The following is a 13,373-nucleotide window of genomic DNA, read 5'->3' as shown; positions in this document are numbered from 1 at the left end:
AGCAGTATAGTTTATTTGTCGCCCTCTATTTGAAACTCACCTGCAGAGAACTAAGCTAGCATGAAGTATTCGCGTGTTGTATGGAATTAGTTAGCCAATCAAATCGTGTATATTAATGATCCGACTACCGTGCATCCAATAACAGTCAAGGATTCGTGACGCGCTAACTGTGCTTAGTGTCAATTTTATTATGATTCGGTCACCGCTGTTTGGATTTTTCCGATCACAATTTATTGTGAAGTCGCAGTGTGGTCAAGCGTGTTCAACAAAAAATATCTCCTCAGAAATCGAGAAAAAAGTAAGAAAGATGGCCAACGCTATTGATCATCAAAGAGTGATTAACTTCGCCGCAGGACCAGCAAAATTACCCGAAGAGGTAGGTTTTTACAGCCTTTACAATCGTTTAATTTAAAGGTGTGTTGAAGGAAATGGTAGGACATCCATCCTGATACTTTAGAATAGGCCAACCTCAAGGAAAACAAAGAAGGTCGGTTTTTTTTATTTAGGCCCGTTTAGAATCCAACAGGACTAAATTTAATTGATTATTTGCTGTTATTTAACTAAAATTAATTACGACCTAAATAAAGGTGTTGATTCAGTGTTGTAGCCCATGCGATCTTTCTAAAAAAAAATAAGATTAAAGTGGAGCCATCTTGTTCTTATTGTCCATTCATTATGTCAATAATAAGAATGACATTTTTTTTTTTTTGCTTCCTCGTCCTTGCTATTTTTACTGATAATGATATCCCAATTTTGTTTTTAAAGGTTCTTTTAACTGCTCAGCGAGAAATGATGAATTATTCTGGGTTGGGAGTCAGCATTATGGGTAAGGTTTTTTTTCTTAAAATTTTAACAATTGCCACATATTTTTTTTAATTTAAATAAAATCGTTCAACCTCTGTCTGTGTTTCTTATTTCAGAACTCAGTCACCGTTCTGCTGAATTTGGTAAAATAATGAACAAAGTAGAACAAGATTATAGAGACTTGCTGTGAGTGTTTTTTAATAGAATTTATGATTTGAATAATATTTTTAAAAACATTCGTAAAATAAACCCCCAAAAATACTCAGTAATTTAAAATAAAAGAAAATGATATTTTTGTATTAAATGTGTATTTTTTCCGTTTTCAGTGAAATTCCAGACAATTACAAGGTGTTATTTTTACCTGGAGGCGGTACTGGTCAATTTAGTGCGGTGCCCATGAATATTTTAAATGGGGGTACAGCCGATTACATTGTAACTGGAAGTTGGTCAGCAAAGGCATTAAAAGAGGCACAGAAATATGGCAAAGTACAAGAGGTTTTCAATAAACCAAAAGCCTACACAGGTTAGTACAATTCATTGAAGTTATTCATTATAATTACAGTTGAATATGATATTTTAGACAAAATAATTGTCTAAATTTGCGTAAAATTGTGTTTTTGTACACTTAGATGTTTAAGCAGTAGTTAAATTCAGTAAAAATGCATTCATTTCATTTGGAAAAACATGGAATATCCATTTGTATGTTGAATAAAAAAGTTTACTATAACTGTCTCCCAAATAAGGGGAGATATCTCCCTAATATGGCAGCTAGAAAACCTCACCCTAATAAGGTACATTGAAAACCTAATATGGCTGATGAAATAGCTTACATGGCTTCCAAATATGGGAGGAGCTTCACCTAATATGGCTGATGCAATATCGCATGTTCCAAATATGGGGGAAGTAGACTGTAAAGGAAATCAGTAATCCTAATAAGGCCAGTAAAGCGTAAAGCTTTTATGTTGGACTGCTACATTATCTTTAATAGGGGTGTTTATTCTATATGCACCAGCTGTTTGTGGTTTTAAGTATTAACTCAAATCTAATAAAGTGTTTTCAGTTATTTAATAGTTCTTTTAAGAAGTTCAGTACATAAAATGAAATTTATTAAAACATATTGAGAAGAAATGCTTATTAAAATGAAATGTCCCAGTCAGGTCACTTTGTAATGCCAAAGGATAAAGTTTGCGCTGAACTTAACTCTCTTATGTACAAGCCAGAGTGAACTGGTTTTGAGAATAAATATTAAATTCTTCTGCATTTTATCTTCTCATCACCATGAAAAATGTTGAATTAATAATTTAGAATTTTTATTTCTAATTTCTATTTTTGACAATGATGTTGCAGTATTAAAAAATTATACTTTGAAAAAAATAAGATAAGTTAGTAATAAAAATATAAAACAGTTTGAATATGATTTGATAATATATTTTTTTAAACATTTTTTTCAATTCAATATCTTCTCATCACCATGAAAAATGTTGAATTAATAATTTAGAATTTTTATTTCTAAAATAAATTTTACTTTGAAAAAAAAAAAAAGATATTAAGTTAGTAATAAAAATATAAAACATTGACTATGATTTGATAATATATTTTTGTTTACATTTTATTCAATAGGTATCCCATCACATGACACATGGAATCTGAATCCAGATGCTAAATATTTGTATTACTGTAATAATGAAACTGTACATGGTGAGTTTTATACAATCATACTATAACTCTCTAAAGCTCTGTCTACACTATCAAATTAGTTTGACAAAAAAAGTGCGATGTGCCCAAATATGGTAGTGATATGCCCAAGTATGGTAGTGATATGACATCATCATGTCCATTTTGTTGTCACATAAAGTGTAGATAGAGGTTTATGTATATTCATACGTTTAAAAAGTACCTAAAATATGCTGATTTTTCTGATATTTTTTACAGGCGTTGAATTCCAGCAGACACCATACACATTACCTAACGTTCCTTTAGTTTGCGACAGTTCATCAAATATGTTGTCAAGACCAATTGATGTTGCGAAGGTAAATTATTACCTTTTTTGTTGTTGCCTAATGATTCAACCAAAGGAGAATTTGATTGAATTTGCCATCTGTAATTAATGAGTACCTTTCTAACAATAATCCATGACCATATGTGTTTATGATCATTTTATTATTCAGTTAAATGAGTAAATAATTCATCCTCCTGGACTTGATAAAGTAGCATGGTGAATTGAGTGATAACCTTACCTTAACTGTTTTCGTAGCTCAACCAATACAAATATGTTTATGTACATATTTTCAAAGAATTCACGTGAAATGTGGTAAACAATTGACACGATAAAAATCTGTTATTATATGCCATTAAAAACAGGACTAGTTCACAATAATTGGTTTCTAGAATTGATTGTGTGTATCAATGGCAAATAAGCGATTGTTGCACACATTTTAACTACAGTTATATATTTGAATACCATAGATATTTGTATTCGTTTTTGTTATTCCTGTCAGTGTCAGCATTATGGTTTTTGTTTCTTTCCTTGGGCCTCTGTCGCCCTTTGGAACGGTTTACCAACCTTTCTATCCGCCAGGCTGCTTCAATCGTTTATTTTAAGGCTGCTTTAAAAACTCACTTTTTAAACTCTTTTTTCTCTTAGTTTTCCGCTTTTTATTTGTATAATGCGTTAAATAAGCCCCATTTATTAATTATTGTTTTTAACCCTCTTAGTGCCACGGGCGGCGTTAGACACCATATGGGACATGCGTTGAAAACCCCTAGTCGGCGATACACACCAAACGTACCTTCTGTGTTTGAGGGCGATAATCACTAACTTCTGCTTGTCTGAGGATTCTGGGATAGCTTTTATTCGATCAAGCGTAAAATTTTCTTTCGAAAAATGTCAACGAAAAAATTTTCGCTATATGAAAATCTTTTGGAAATATCAATTAAAAACTAATTAATTAATCAAAATCATGTTGTTTGTTGATTACACGTTCTCCGTATCTAGTCACACAACCGGAAATACTGACTCCTTTGTTGAAAAATGTGCAACGCGAGACGAATTGTTTGTAGGCCCATGCAGCACGTTGTCAGAATTTACTCGCCTGAGTAACTTGCTTATAGTGGGCATGCTCAGACTAACGATGGTGATAGGATGGTTTGATTGGGCCTAGGCTAAGATTATACGATGGCGGTTTATTTGAATAAAATAACTCGTATCTAATTCTCCTATTATTACTTTTGTTCAAGTAAATATACATTTATAGGTATGTATTATAAATATTTGTTTGTTGGGGTTTTCTAAATATCATTTTATTATCGTTTTTATACGATTTTTTAAAGCAATTTCTTGGAAATTTTAATTAAAAATTAGAATTTTTTTTTAATTCATACATTTCATAAATAAAAATAAATCATACAAATATACATTATACATCATTTTACAGGAAATTTAATAAGGAATATTTGTTTTTAGAAACATTTTTTCATACATTTATGATAAAATGATGAAATTACTGTTTGAAAAATTTCAACTCCCTGGAGTATTACAAAAATGCTGTTCTGAAAAGAATACGGTTGAGGGGAAATGGCTCTCTCTCGGGAATTTGGAACTAAGAGGGTCTGTTCTTAAAAGATTTGCTTATTTTGAGTTCCCTTTGGTATAACTTTTGATGATGTTCTGTACATAATCTTGTTTATTTTGTAGCATGGTCTAATTTATGCTGGAGCACAGAAAAACATGGGATGTGCTGGTGTTACTGCAGTTATTGTAAGAGAGGATCTGGTTGGAACATCAATCCCAGAATGCCCTATTATACTTGATTACAAGACGCAAGTTGGCATGAATTCATTGTACAATACACCACCTGTATACAGGTAAATTAAAAATAATGCTTAAAGGTGTATTGTCCCCAAAAACATGAAAAATGAAGATTAATAAAACCAGACTTTCAATAGGCCATTAATCACTTCCGTAAAAAAAACCCCCAAAAAATGTTTGCAGTTATAAAATGACAAAAGTAACGGTTAAATTCAACCAAAAACCCATTACATTGGCTGGCAGCCAATTTGACTATTTTTTGCTTTAAATTACATTTTGTTCAGGGAAATTTTTGTTTTCAATCCAGTTTTTGGCCAACGTGAATAATGACATTAAAATGGCATATATATTCAACAACAAAAATTTTAAAAATAATTTTTTGGGGGGACAATATCTTTAATGATAACACCAAGTTCCTCTTGCTTAATTCAAGATCTAGTAGAACCCCAATTAGGGGTAAAGTGACCCCTGAATAGATTAAAGGCCAAAGTATTCTTTTGTACAGTTTCTATTACATAACTAATAGTTTTAAATGTCTTTTCTCTTTTTTTTACAGTATTTATATAATGGGTTTGGTATTTGAATGGGTTAAAAAACAAGGTGGTGTTAAAGTTATGGAAGAACGAAGTATAAAGAAGTCTAATTTATTATATGATGTCATTGACAACTCTGAAAACTTTTACTGGTGAGTAAACTATGAGAGATTTTGAAATACAATATCTAGTAAATGTAATTGCACTATAGTGTGTGAGTAATAGACATGAAGTAGTATAAGTGCACTTCTCATGCCACAACAGGCAAAGATACCGAGATATTTTTCACCAGTGTAGCATAGCAAAAAGCTATACAAAACAACCTTATTGCTACTCAGTTCTAAAATTATGTTGCAAAAAATAAAAAAACTATGTTTCTCGACTTAAAAATCTGTTTAATTAGCAGTATTTCTAAACAAATTTCAAAGTTGAAATTTTTCCCTGCCAAAAAACATTGACTATACCTCCTCATGAATTAAACTTTGTTGAGCATAGATATTATGTTGCTTTGCCTGGCTTTACATGAATTATAGTACTGTAGTCTTTGTTTTGGTTACCGAGTTCTTTACACTTCCTGGTACGCTGCACTGTAGGTTGATCAGATCAGGAAATCTACAGGATTTTGTTTTGTATATAACCTGTTTAAAAAGACCAACCCAAAATATTCTGATTTTGTATTAAATCATGCCTTTTATAGTCTTTTGAAACCTTAATCCATTTAAGGTCCATTTGTGTCTTTTCAACAATATACCATCACTTTTACATTGTTTATGCACTGTATTATAAGACCTTGTAAAAGGCAGATATTATGTAGTTAAACCGTATTCAATGCCAACAAAATCACAGTAGCATTGAACAATGTTATTATTGACATAAACGTATTGGGTAAACAACCTGTAAATAATTCATTACTAAATTTTAGTACAATTTATGTTAAGCTCTGTCTACACTATCAAATGTGACAAAAAATGTGATGTGCCCATATATAGACATGATGATGTAATATCACTACCATATTTGGGCACATCACTGCCATATTTGGGCATATCACTTCCACATCACACTTTTTTGTCACACTAGGTTGATAGCGTAGACAAAGCTTTAGATTGGTTAAATACCTACTTTTGGGACACCCTTATTAAGGGAACATTTGTGTCCCAATATGAAAATAAACACACAATACGGGTTATACTGTCACTGTGTATCATATTAATTCATGTATGATAAATATGTATGTATTACAGTATAACACTCCTCCGGGACAGTAAGGGGAAAACCCCTATACTACTTCAACATGTCCCCTGAAATAGGGCTTGGTGTAGTGTAAATTGTACTGTACATTGTTTTGTTTTTATATATTTAGGCAAATTGCCAAGGATTAAACCATAAGCGAATTCATTCACTATCCTTCTTAAAGGTGGAAATCCTGTTCACAATACAAACATGCAAGATGCTCACATAAACAATTATTACAAGTCTTTGGGAGTTGAGTTATAAATTGTCATTAGAAAAAATCCTGACACTGACAGGACTTGAACCCAGGAGCCTTGGATTAGTAGCCCTCGTTTCACAAGAAAGTGTCCCCTTAATTTAGATATGGCAACATTAATCAGATATAGATTTTTTTCTCTGCTGTATATATACTTGTAATCTTCGTGAACAATCAAGCAATAATAATAATACATTTTTTATTTTTAAATAGTTGTCCAGTTGATGTAAGTGCAAGAAGCAGAATGAATATCACGTACAGGATAGGAGGGCCAGGTGGCAACGAAGAGTTGGAGAAGAAGTTTGTAGAAGAGGCTAAAAAGCAAGGGATGGTCTCACTCAAAGGACACAGGTAATTTGAATAAATAAGTATTTGTAAATAATAACAAACAGTATACAAAAAGTTCATCGATATAGTAAAAAGCTTAAAGGGCCAATTTACACAGACGAGCAGTAACGGTATTACAATATAAAATCTATGTTATTCCTTACGACTATTTACACACAGCGCGGAGCGGACAGGCATTTGATAGATGCAGATTATACGTGGGACAAGCTATGAAATTTTCTGCTTGTACTGTTACCGCTTAATAAATTTTACTCTGTGCAGTAATTATAAGTTACCAAGTAAATTATAATTTAATGTCAAAATCATTTGTGTGTGAGCACACATTTTATATTGTGTACTACAATACGTTTTGATAATATTTACACTACTTCACAAAAATCCCACATATGATATTTAAATAAACGCACTTCTATCTTCAGATCTGTTGGCGGAATCCGTGCTTCACTGTACAATGCTACGACGCTTGAAGAAACCATGAAACTTGCCGAATTCATGTCAGAATTCAAAGATCGATATTTTTCATTAATGTAAATTATCAATGCTGACACACCAAACATTGCATACTGTTAATTGTTTATGAAGCTGGTTGAATATTTAAAAGATTGTTGAATATTCATAAACTTGTTGAATATTCATAAGCTTGTTGAATATTCATAAGCTTGTTGAATATTCATAAGCTTGTTGAATATTCATAAGCTTGTTGAATACTCACTGGCTGATGCCACTGTTATTCTAGCTGCAGAAAATCATGCTTGATATCAAATGAATAAAATATAAAACAAAATAATAAGAAATTGCTTCTCATATGTTAGATTTCCAAATGTTTTGAAGTAATATAAGTCTGCCATATTTAAAATAAAACAATTACTTTCTCTTTACCATCTTCTCACTGCAATTTTATACAATGCCCTAAATATACTATTTATCATATAAGAAGTAAGTTAAGTTTGCCAGTAGTACAGTACTATAGCAATTGATGTAGATTATAAGTGCAGTTTAAGAAAGTTCAAAGATTACCCAATAGTGGTTGTATTAAAATACTAAAAGTATTTTCGAACATTACAAATTTAAACAGTTCATATTCGTAATACATACTTTGTGCAGTTTAATGCTATACACTTGAAAGCTGAAAAGTGTGTAAAATGTAGTATTGTACCATGTTATATAATAGGGTTAGACTATTAGGACAGTTTTTATTTTAGTGTTTTTTTAAGAAATTAGTTTTATTTGCAAACATGTAAACTTTTGTATATAGCTTTGTAAAATAATTATGTAAAACTTAACTTTGAAAGTATCAATTAAACATTGGAAAATGTAGAATTGTTGTTCTGTTTTGTCACATATGAGTCGGCCTCAAACCCTTGTTGGCTCTTTAGGTATGGTAAATGGCGGCCCGCTCGGTTTGACTTGCCAAATACTTCCTAATTTGGTCTTCTAATAAGATTACAGATAGAGCCCAGTATTACATAATCTATACAAAATTTCAATTCTTTATTTCTCTAAAATACTATACATTTCATTAACTGCATTCTTCAATTTAATTTATTGTTCATTTGAGAAAAAATATATCTTGAAGAATCTGGGACTCTTCAGCGTTGTCGTCGTCGCCAGGAATATCAAGAAGGTCCGAATTAGAAAAAGTTTGCGATTGTATTGCGGATGGATTTCGTTGACCAGATGACGGTGGATTTTGAAGAATAGATGACAGAGGGCGTGGTTGAAACGATGGTTGATCTTGCATATAGAAGGTGCGTTGTGTTGATAAAAGCGAGTCTTTTTGCATAGAAAGGTGTCGTTGAACTTTAGGTGGGTCTTGAGGCGTATCATACCTTGTAATACCAGTATTCTCAACAGTGTCTACGATTTCCTTCAAAAAACTATAAAACAGGAAAATAAAAAATATGAAACAAATAGTTCAAAGTCATTAAAACTCGGTCTACACTATAAAATTAGTTAGAGTGATCCTTGACCACATATCTATCTGTATTTCCATTTTGGTAAAGATCTTGTAATTACTTTTTGAGTAATCCTGCTATCAAACAAAACAGACAGACAAACGCAATCGACTACATATACCTCCTTGGCGGAGGTAAAAAAAATATACCTAACCTTCTGTTTTCCATATATCTTGTATCTGTCTTGTAGCGGTTCGAATCCAGCACTCTGTCTCTTGATTCTGCATCAGGTTCCAATCTAGTCTGTATTTCCCTCTCAACATAAAGTGGTGAACAGCCTGTATAAAGTATCAAAGAACTCTAGGTTAATAAATGTGTTAAAGCGGCACTGTAGCTTGGTGGTTGACATGCTTGCTTATTAATCCTAAAGCCCTTGGTTCAAGTCATGGTCGTTGCTTTACTACAAATTATCTCCATGCACAAACAGCAGCATGACTTGAGATTTAGTTTTAAACGAAAAGTTTGTTTTTTAAAAAATGTTAAAACAGCATTATATCACTGAAAATAGTGTAGTAGAATTTGACATTCAGTTGTTTTTGTTTTTGCGACAACAAAATATGATGTGCCCATATATGAACACGATGATGTCATATTACTACTATATTTGGGCACATCACACTTTTTTGTCAAACTAGTTTGATAGTGTAGACAGAGCTTAAGATTATAAAATAAGATTATGCGCGGTTTTTGTTTGATTTAATTTCTTCGTTTCTGTCTTTATTTGAATAATAACATATTAATTGTGTTATTTGTTATTCTTCATTACCTTTGTCTTTCATTATTACAGTCTGTTTTGAAGGAGGTGTATGTAGAAGGTTCTGCTTAGCTATTACATCACTTCCATTCATGGTAGCAGGTTTATGTGTAGGTTCCGAAACCACTCTTCTACTACCTGGTTGATGGCTACTAAAGTCTCTTGGAGGATAGCCACTGTTAATCCTTTCATCCGGATGTCCATTTCTCATATTCTGAGTTGAAACTGGTTCAGGTTCTCGATGAAAAGGAGCAGTCCTCGAAGGTGACACTTGCCAACCAGGTTCTCGATGAAAAGGAGTAGGCCTCGAAGGTGACACCTGCCAACCAGGTTCACTAGGCTGTTCTGATAACAAGTGCGCAGGAGTTAGAGGCTTTGTTGGAACATGAGTCTCCACTTTGTGTTGATGTTTTAACAACTCTTCTTGCTCGTGAAGCTTTCTCCGAAGCCATTCTTGTTCGTTGCGCAGTTTTTTTCTGTGCTGAAGAAGTTCATTCCATCTTTGTTCAGATGTCAAGTGCATGTAGCTCTGTCTGTACTCTGGAGCAGTATCATTATACTCTTGACGTTCAACTGGTAACATCGGAGTGAATTCATCTTCTAATGTCGGAGTGTCATCAACTTGAGCTTCAAGAGTGTGGAACTCTTCCACTGACCTTCTGGGATCTTCTACATCATTTACAAACCAGTTTGGATCCTTGAGGTTATTAGCCTGGTTTCTTAATTCCTTTGATTGTGGAGATAAATGATGCTGTAACTGGTTTGTACTGGTCATAACTGGATTAAATTCTCCTTCATGTTTGGCACGGTTTGTACTGGTCATAGCTGGATAAAATTCTCCTTCATGTTTGGCACGGTTTGTACTGGTCATAGCTGGATAAAATTCTCCTTCATGTTTGGCACGGTTTGTACTGGTCATAGCTGGATAAAATTCTCCTTTATGTTTGGCACGGTTTGTACTGGACATAACTGGATAAAATTCTCCTTCATGTTTGGCACGGTTTGTACTGGTCATAGCTGGATAAAATTCTCCTTTATGTTTGGCACGGTTTGTACCGGTCATAGCTGGATAAAATTCTCCTACATGTTGGGTACGATTTGTACTGGTCATAGCTGGATAGAACTCTCCCTCAACAGGAATCTTTGTATGCGCTTTAGGAGGACCAACTGTGGAATGATTTTGATGTGAAGATTTTGTTCTATTTTGTCTTGCCCGGTTCTGATCACCATTCTGATACTGGAAAGAAAAAAAAACATCTTTCTAGTTTTGCTCAAACACAGAAAATGTACAATATCCACATCATTTCCATTAACTACTCACCATTGAAAATCTTTCATTCTCAGAAATCAATGATCTTGCAATTTCTCTTTCTGCGACAATCTGGGCAGCTTTCTCAGCAATTTCTCTTTCTGCGACAATCTGGGCAGCTTTCTCAGCAATTTCTCGTTCCTTCTCCGCATCAACTTTGGCAGCAAACGCTGCTTTCTGTTCTGCCATCTCTTGTGCAGCTTTCAGAGCTTTCTCTTTTTCTCTGTTCTTTTCAACAGCTTCTGCCACCTTCAACTGTTCTTCATTTAGTTCCTGCTGGTATTGCGCAAGAAGCTGTTGGCAGTCAATATAGTGTTTCTTTACTGGTATGAAGAGTTAAGAATATTTGTATGTTGTTGTTTTAGATTGTATTAAGTTTGATAGTGTAGACAGAGCTTCATACCACCTAACATTAACTAGTTGGCACCCATTGTATGCTTTCAAAAACTAGTAAAGGATATTGTCTCTTTCCTTTTCCAACAACTTTAACTGCTCTTTGCTTTGCTGCTCTTGGAGGTGATATTTTTTTCTTTCTGATTCCAACTCATTTGTTGCGTTGTCCTTTTCTCGACCCGTTCTATAAGGTTGCAAAAAAGAGATAAATATCGCTTGTCAATTTGTCACCCTAGCTATATACATCATCTTAATCAAAAGATAGTGATACTGAGTAGTATTTACTAGGCACTAATTATGCTCTCTCAGATTGTGCTGGGTGCACCCAGTTTGCCCAACCTAAAGCTTAGTCTACACTATACAAAAATATGATGTTCTCATGGACATGATGATGTCATATCACTACCATATGTGGACATATCACCACCATATATGGGCACATCACATTTTGTTGTCACATGTTTGATAGTGTAGACAGAGCTTTAAGCATAATCTCACCTTAGAATCGAACCAAGAAACCTTTGGGTAACTGAACAATTTTTTCTACCCTATCCATAACTTTTGACACCACGCTAAAGCTCTGTCTACACTATCAAACTATGTTTCACAAAAAAAGTGTGATGTGCCTAAAAATGGCAGTGATAATGCCCAAATATGGTAGTGATATGACATCATCATTTCCACATATATGGGCACATCACATTTTTTTGACACATAAAGTTTGATAGTGTAGACAAACTACATTCCTGCATGGCACGTATTCTTTTTACATACTTAGCTAACTCTCTTATTAAGTTGGCAATCCGTGTCTTGTCTTCTGCACATAAATCCTTTAAAGATGGCTTCTCTCGATCTTCTTTCATATTTGAATTCTAAAATTAAAGATACATTTGTTTTACATACTGAACCACGTTTTATTTTTGCTATATATCATTGTATTGTATATTATTGTTGATTAATATGCTTTTTGCCATTTTTTTATTTATTATGATTTAATTTTATATTATGACAAGTCGAGTATACAGATGACTTTACCTCTTTTTTGGATTTTAATCCCCGTTGTTTCCCCGAGTTTGACTTTGTTGAATTTACTCTCCTTTCATTCAATTTTGAAGATTTCATCTTATTATTTTGTGTCAATCCTATGTTAAAAATATACAATAAAAATTCAATATTTCAAAATGTCACTGACATAAATTAATTAGGCGACATCTACATGGGTTATTATTTACTAGTTTAAAACTTTATTTAGACACAATATTTTTGTCTATTTTTCATCTAAATGAGCTTTACATGTATGCCGGCTTCTTCACTCAAGAGATGCAATAGGCCTATATCTTCTTTTTTTTTTTTTTTTTTGGGTAGATTTATTTACCAGGAATAAATGCTTCAGAAGAACTGTCATCACTTTCTATAAATAAAATAAAAAACAAATTAAGAATGTTTATGGTCAAATCTGAATTTTAATATTTTACATAATAAAATACTATTCATTTGATTTTATTTTTAAATGATATAAAGTTTGTAGGACGGACAACAACTGTACTACCCTAGCTATTCTAGCCGGAGATCCTTCTAGCCATGGCTACTACTACTACTACTTTGTCTAAAGACTAGAGGTTAGGCCCTCTAGGTACAGCAGCAGGTAGGAAAGCTAGCTCTTTTGCTAGAGACTTGCCAAACACTAGGCCTAGGCCTCTAGCCTAGACTCTAGGCTAGAGTCTAGGCTAAGCCTCTCTAAGGTAATCCCACATAATAGCTAATAAGGGTTTAATAGGTAATCCACCATTATACAAATACATACTACAGTTTTATCTTGAATAATTACACATCGCAAGAATATAATTACCATATTTTGTCCAGTAAACTTCATATTCAATGCCATCCTCTCTGCTGAGGAGAGAAGACATTTCCTGGCTAGGCCTAGATAAATTTTGTTTTTAATTTTGGCGGCGGTGTGAGCGCAAAACTGTGTTTGCC

At 33.2% G+C, this 13,373-nt stretch overlaps 3 protein-coding genes across 7 annotated transcripts in view; 2 read left to right on the top strand and 1 right to left on the bottom strand.

Annotated features, from left to right (window-relative positions):
• The window catches only part of LOC144849048 (uncharacterized), a 57,931-nt gene that overhangs the window by 27,609 nt on the left and 16,949 nt on the right, over positions 1–13,373 (top strand). The gene's annotated exons all lie outside the window — the stretch shown is intronic.
• On the top strand, positions 218–8,302 carry LOC144849069 (phosphoserine aminotransferase-like). Its single transcript, XM_078706046.1, has 10 exons — positions 218–376; positions 766–826; positions 921–990; positions 1,131–1,327; positions 2,425–2,502; positions 2,737–2,834; positions 4,499–4,668; positions 5,169–5,297; positions 6,848–6,985; positions 7,402–8,302. The coding sequence occupies exons 1-10, from the start codon at positions 308–310 to the stop codon at positions 7,511–7,513; spliced, it is 1,122 nt and encodes a 373-aa protein (XP_078562172.1). The 5' UTR covers positions 218–307; the 3' UTR covers positions 7,514–8,302.
• On the bottom strand, positions 8,452–13,331 carry LOC144856057 (uncharacterized). Of its 4 annotated transcripts, XM_078714123.1 has the most exons (10): positions 13,243–13,331; positions 12,769–12,804; positions 12,429–12,535; positions 12,168–12,265; positions 11,462–11,577; positions 11,013–11,326; positions 9,974–10,928; positions 9,704–9,925; positions 9,092–9,215; positions 8,452–8,859 (listed from the first exon to the last, which is right to left on the bottom strand). In XM_078714123.1, exons 1-10 carry the CDS (start codon positions 13,301–13,303, stop codon positions 8,532–8,534), a joined length of 2,361 nt encoding a protein of 786 aa, XP_078570249.1. In that variant the 5' UTR covers positions 13,304–13,331; the 3' UTR covers positions 8,452–8,531. The 4 variants fall into 4 exon arrangements, with proteins under 4 accessions (XP_078570249.1, XP_078570193.1, XP_078570310.1 ...); XM_078714067.1 differs by having other exon boundaries at positions 9,704–10,928; XM_078714184.1 differs by having other exon boundaries at positions 9,704–10,928; positions 13,222–13,270.

The sequence above is a fragment of the Antedon bifida genome, chromosome 1 (genome assembly GCF_963402885.1).
Source record: "Antedon bifida chromosome 1, ecAntBifi1.1, whole genome shotgun sequence".
Lineage (NCBI taxonomy): Eukaryota > Metazoa > Echinodermata > Crinoidea > Comatulida > Antedonidae > Antedon > Antedon bifida.
The sequence above is the reverse complement of the archived record's forward strand: the minus strand, read 5'-3'. Positions and strand labels throughout refer to the sequence as shown.

Coding starts and splice junctions, on each gene's coding strand:
- LOC144856057 (XM_078714067.1), bottom strand. CDS start 13,303: ATGTCTTCTCTCCTCAGCAGAGAGGATGGCATTGAATATGAAGTTTAC. Junction 12,536..12,768: donor TTCTGAAGCATTTATTCCTG/GTAAATAAATCT, acceptor TTTTTAACATAG/GATTGACACAAAATAATAAG. Junction 12,266..12,428: donor GATTAAAATCCAAAAAAGAG/GTAAAGTCATCT, acceptor CTTTAATTTTAG/AATTCAAATATGAAAGAAGA.
- LOC144849069 (XM_078706046.1), top strand. CDS start 308: ATGGCCAACGCTATTGATCATCAAAGAGTGATTAACTTCGCCGCAGGA. Junction 1,328..2,424: donor TAAACCAAAAGCCTACACAG/GTTAGTACAATT, acceptor TTTATTCAATAG/GTATCCCATCACATGACACA. Junction 4,669..5,168: donor AATACACCACCTGTATACAG/GTAAATTAAAAA, acceptor TTTTTTTTACAG/TATTTATATAATGGGTTTGG.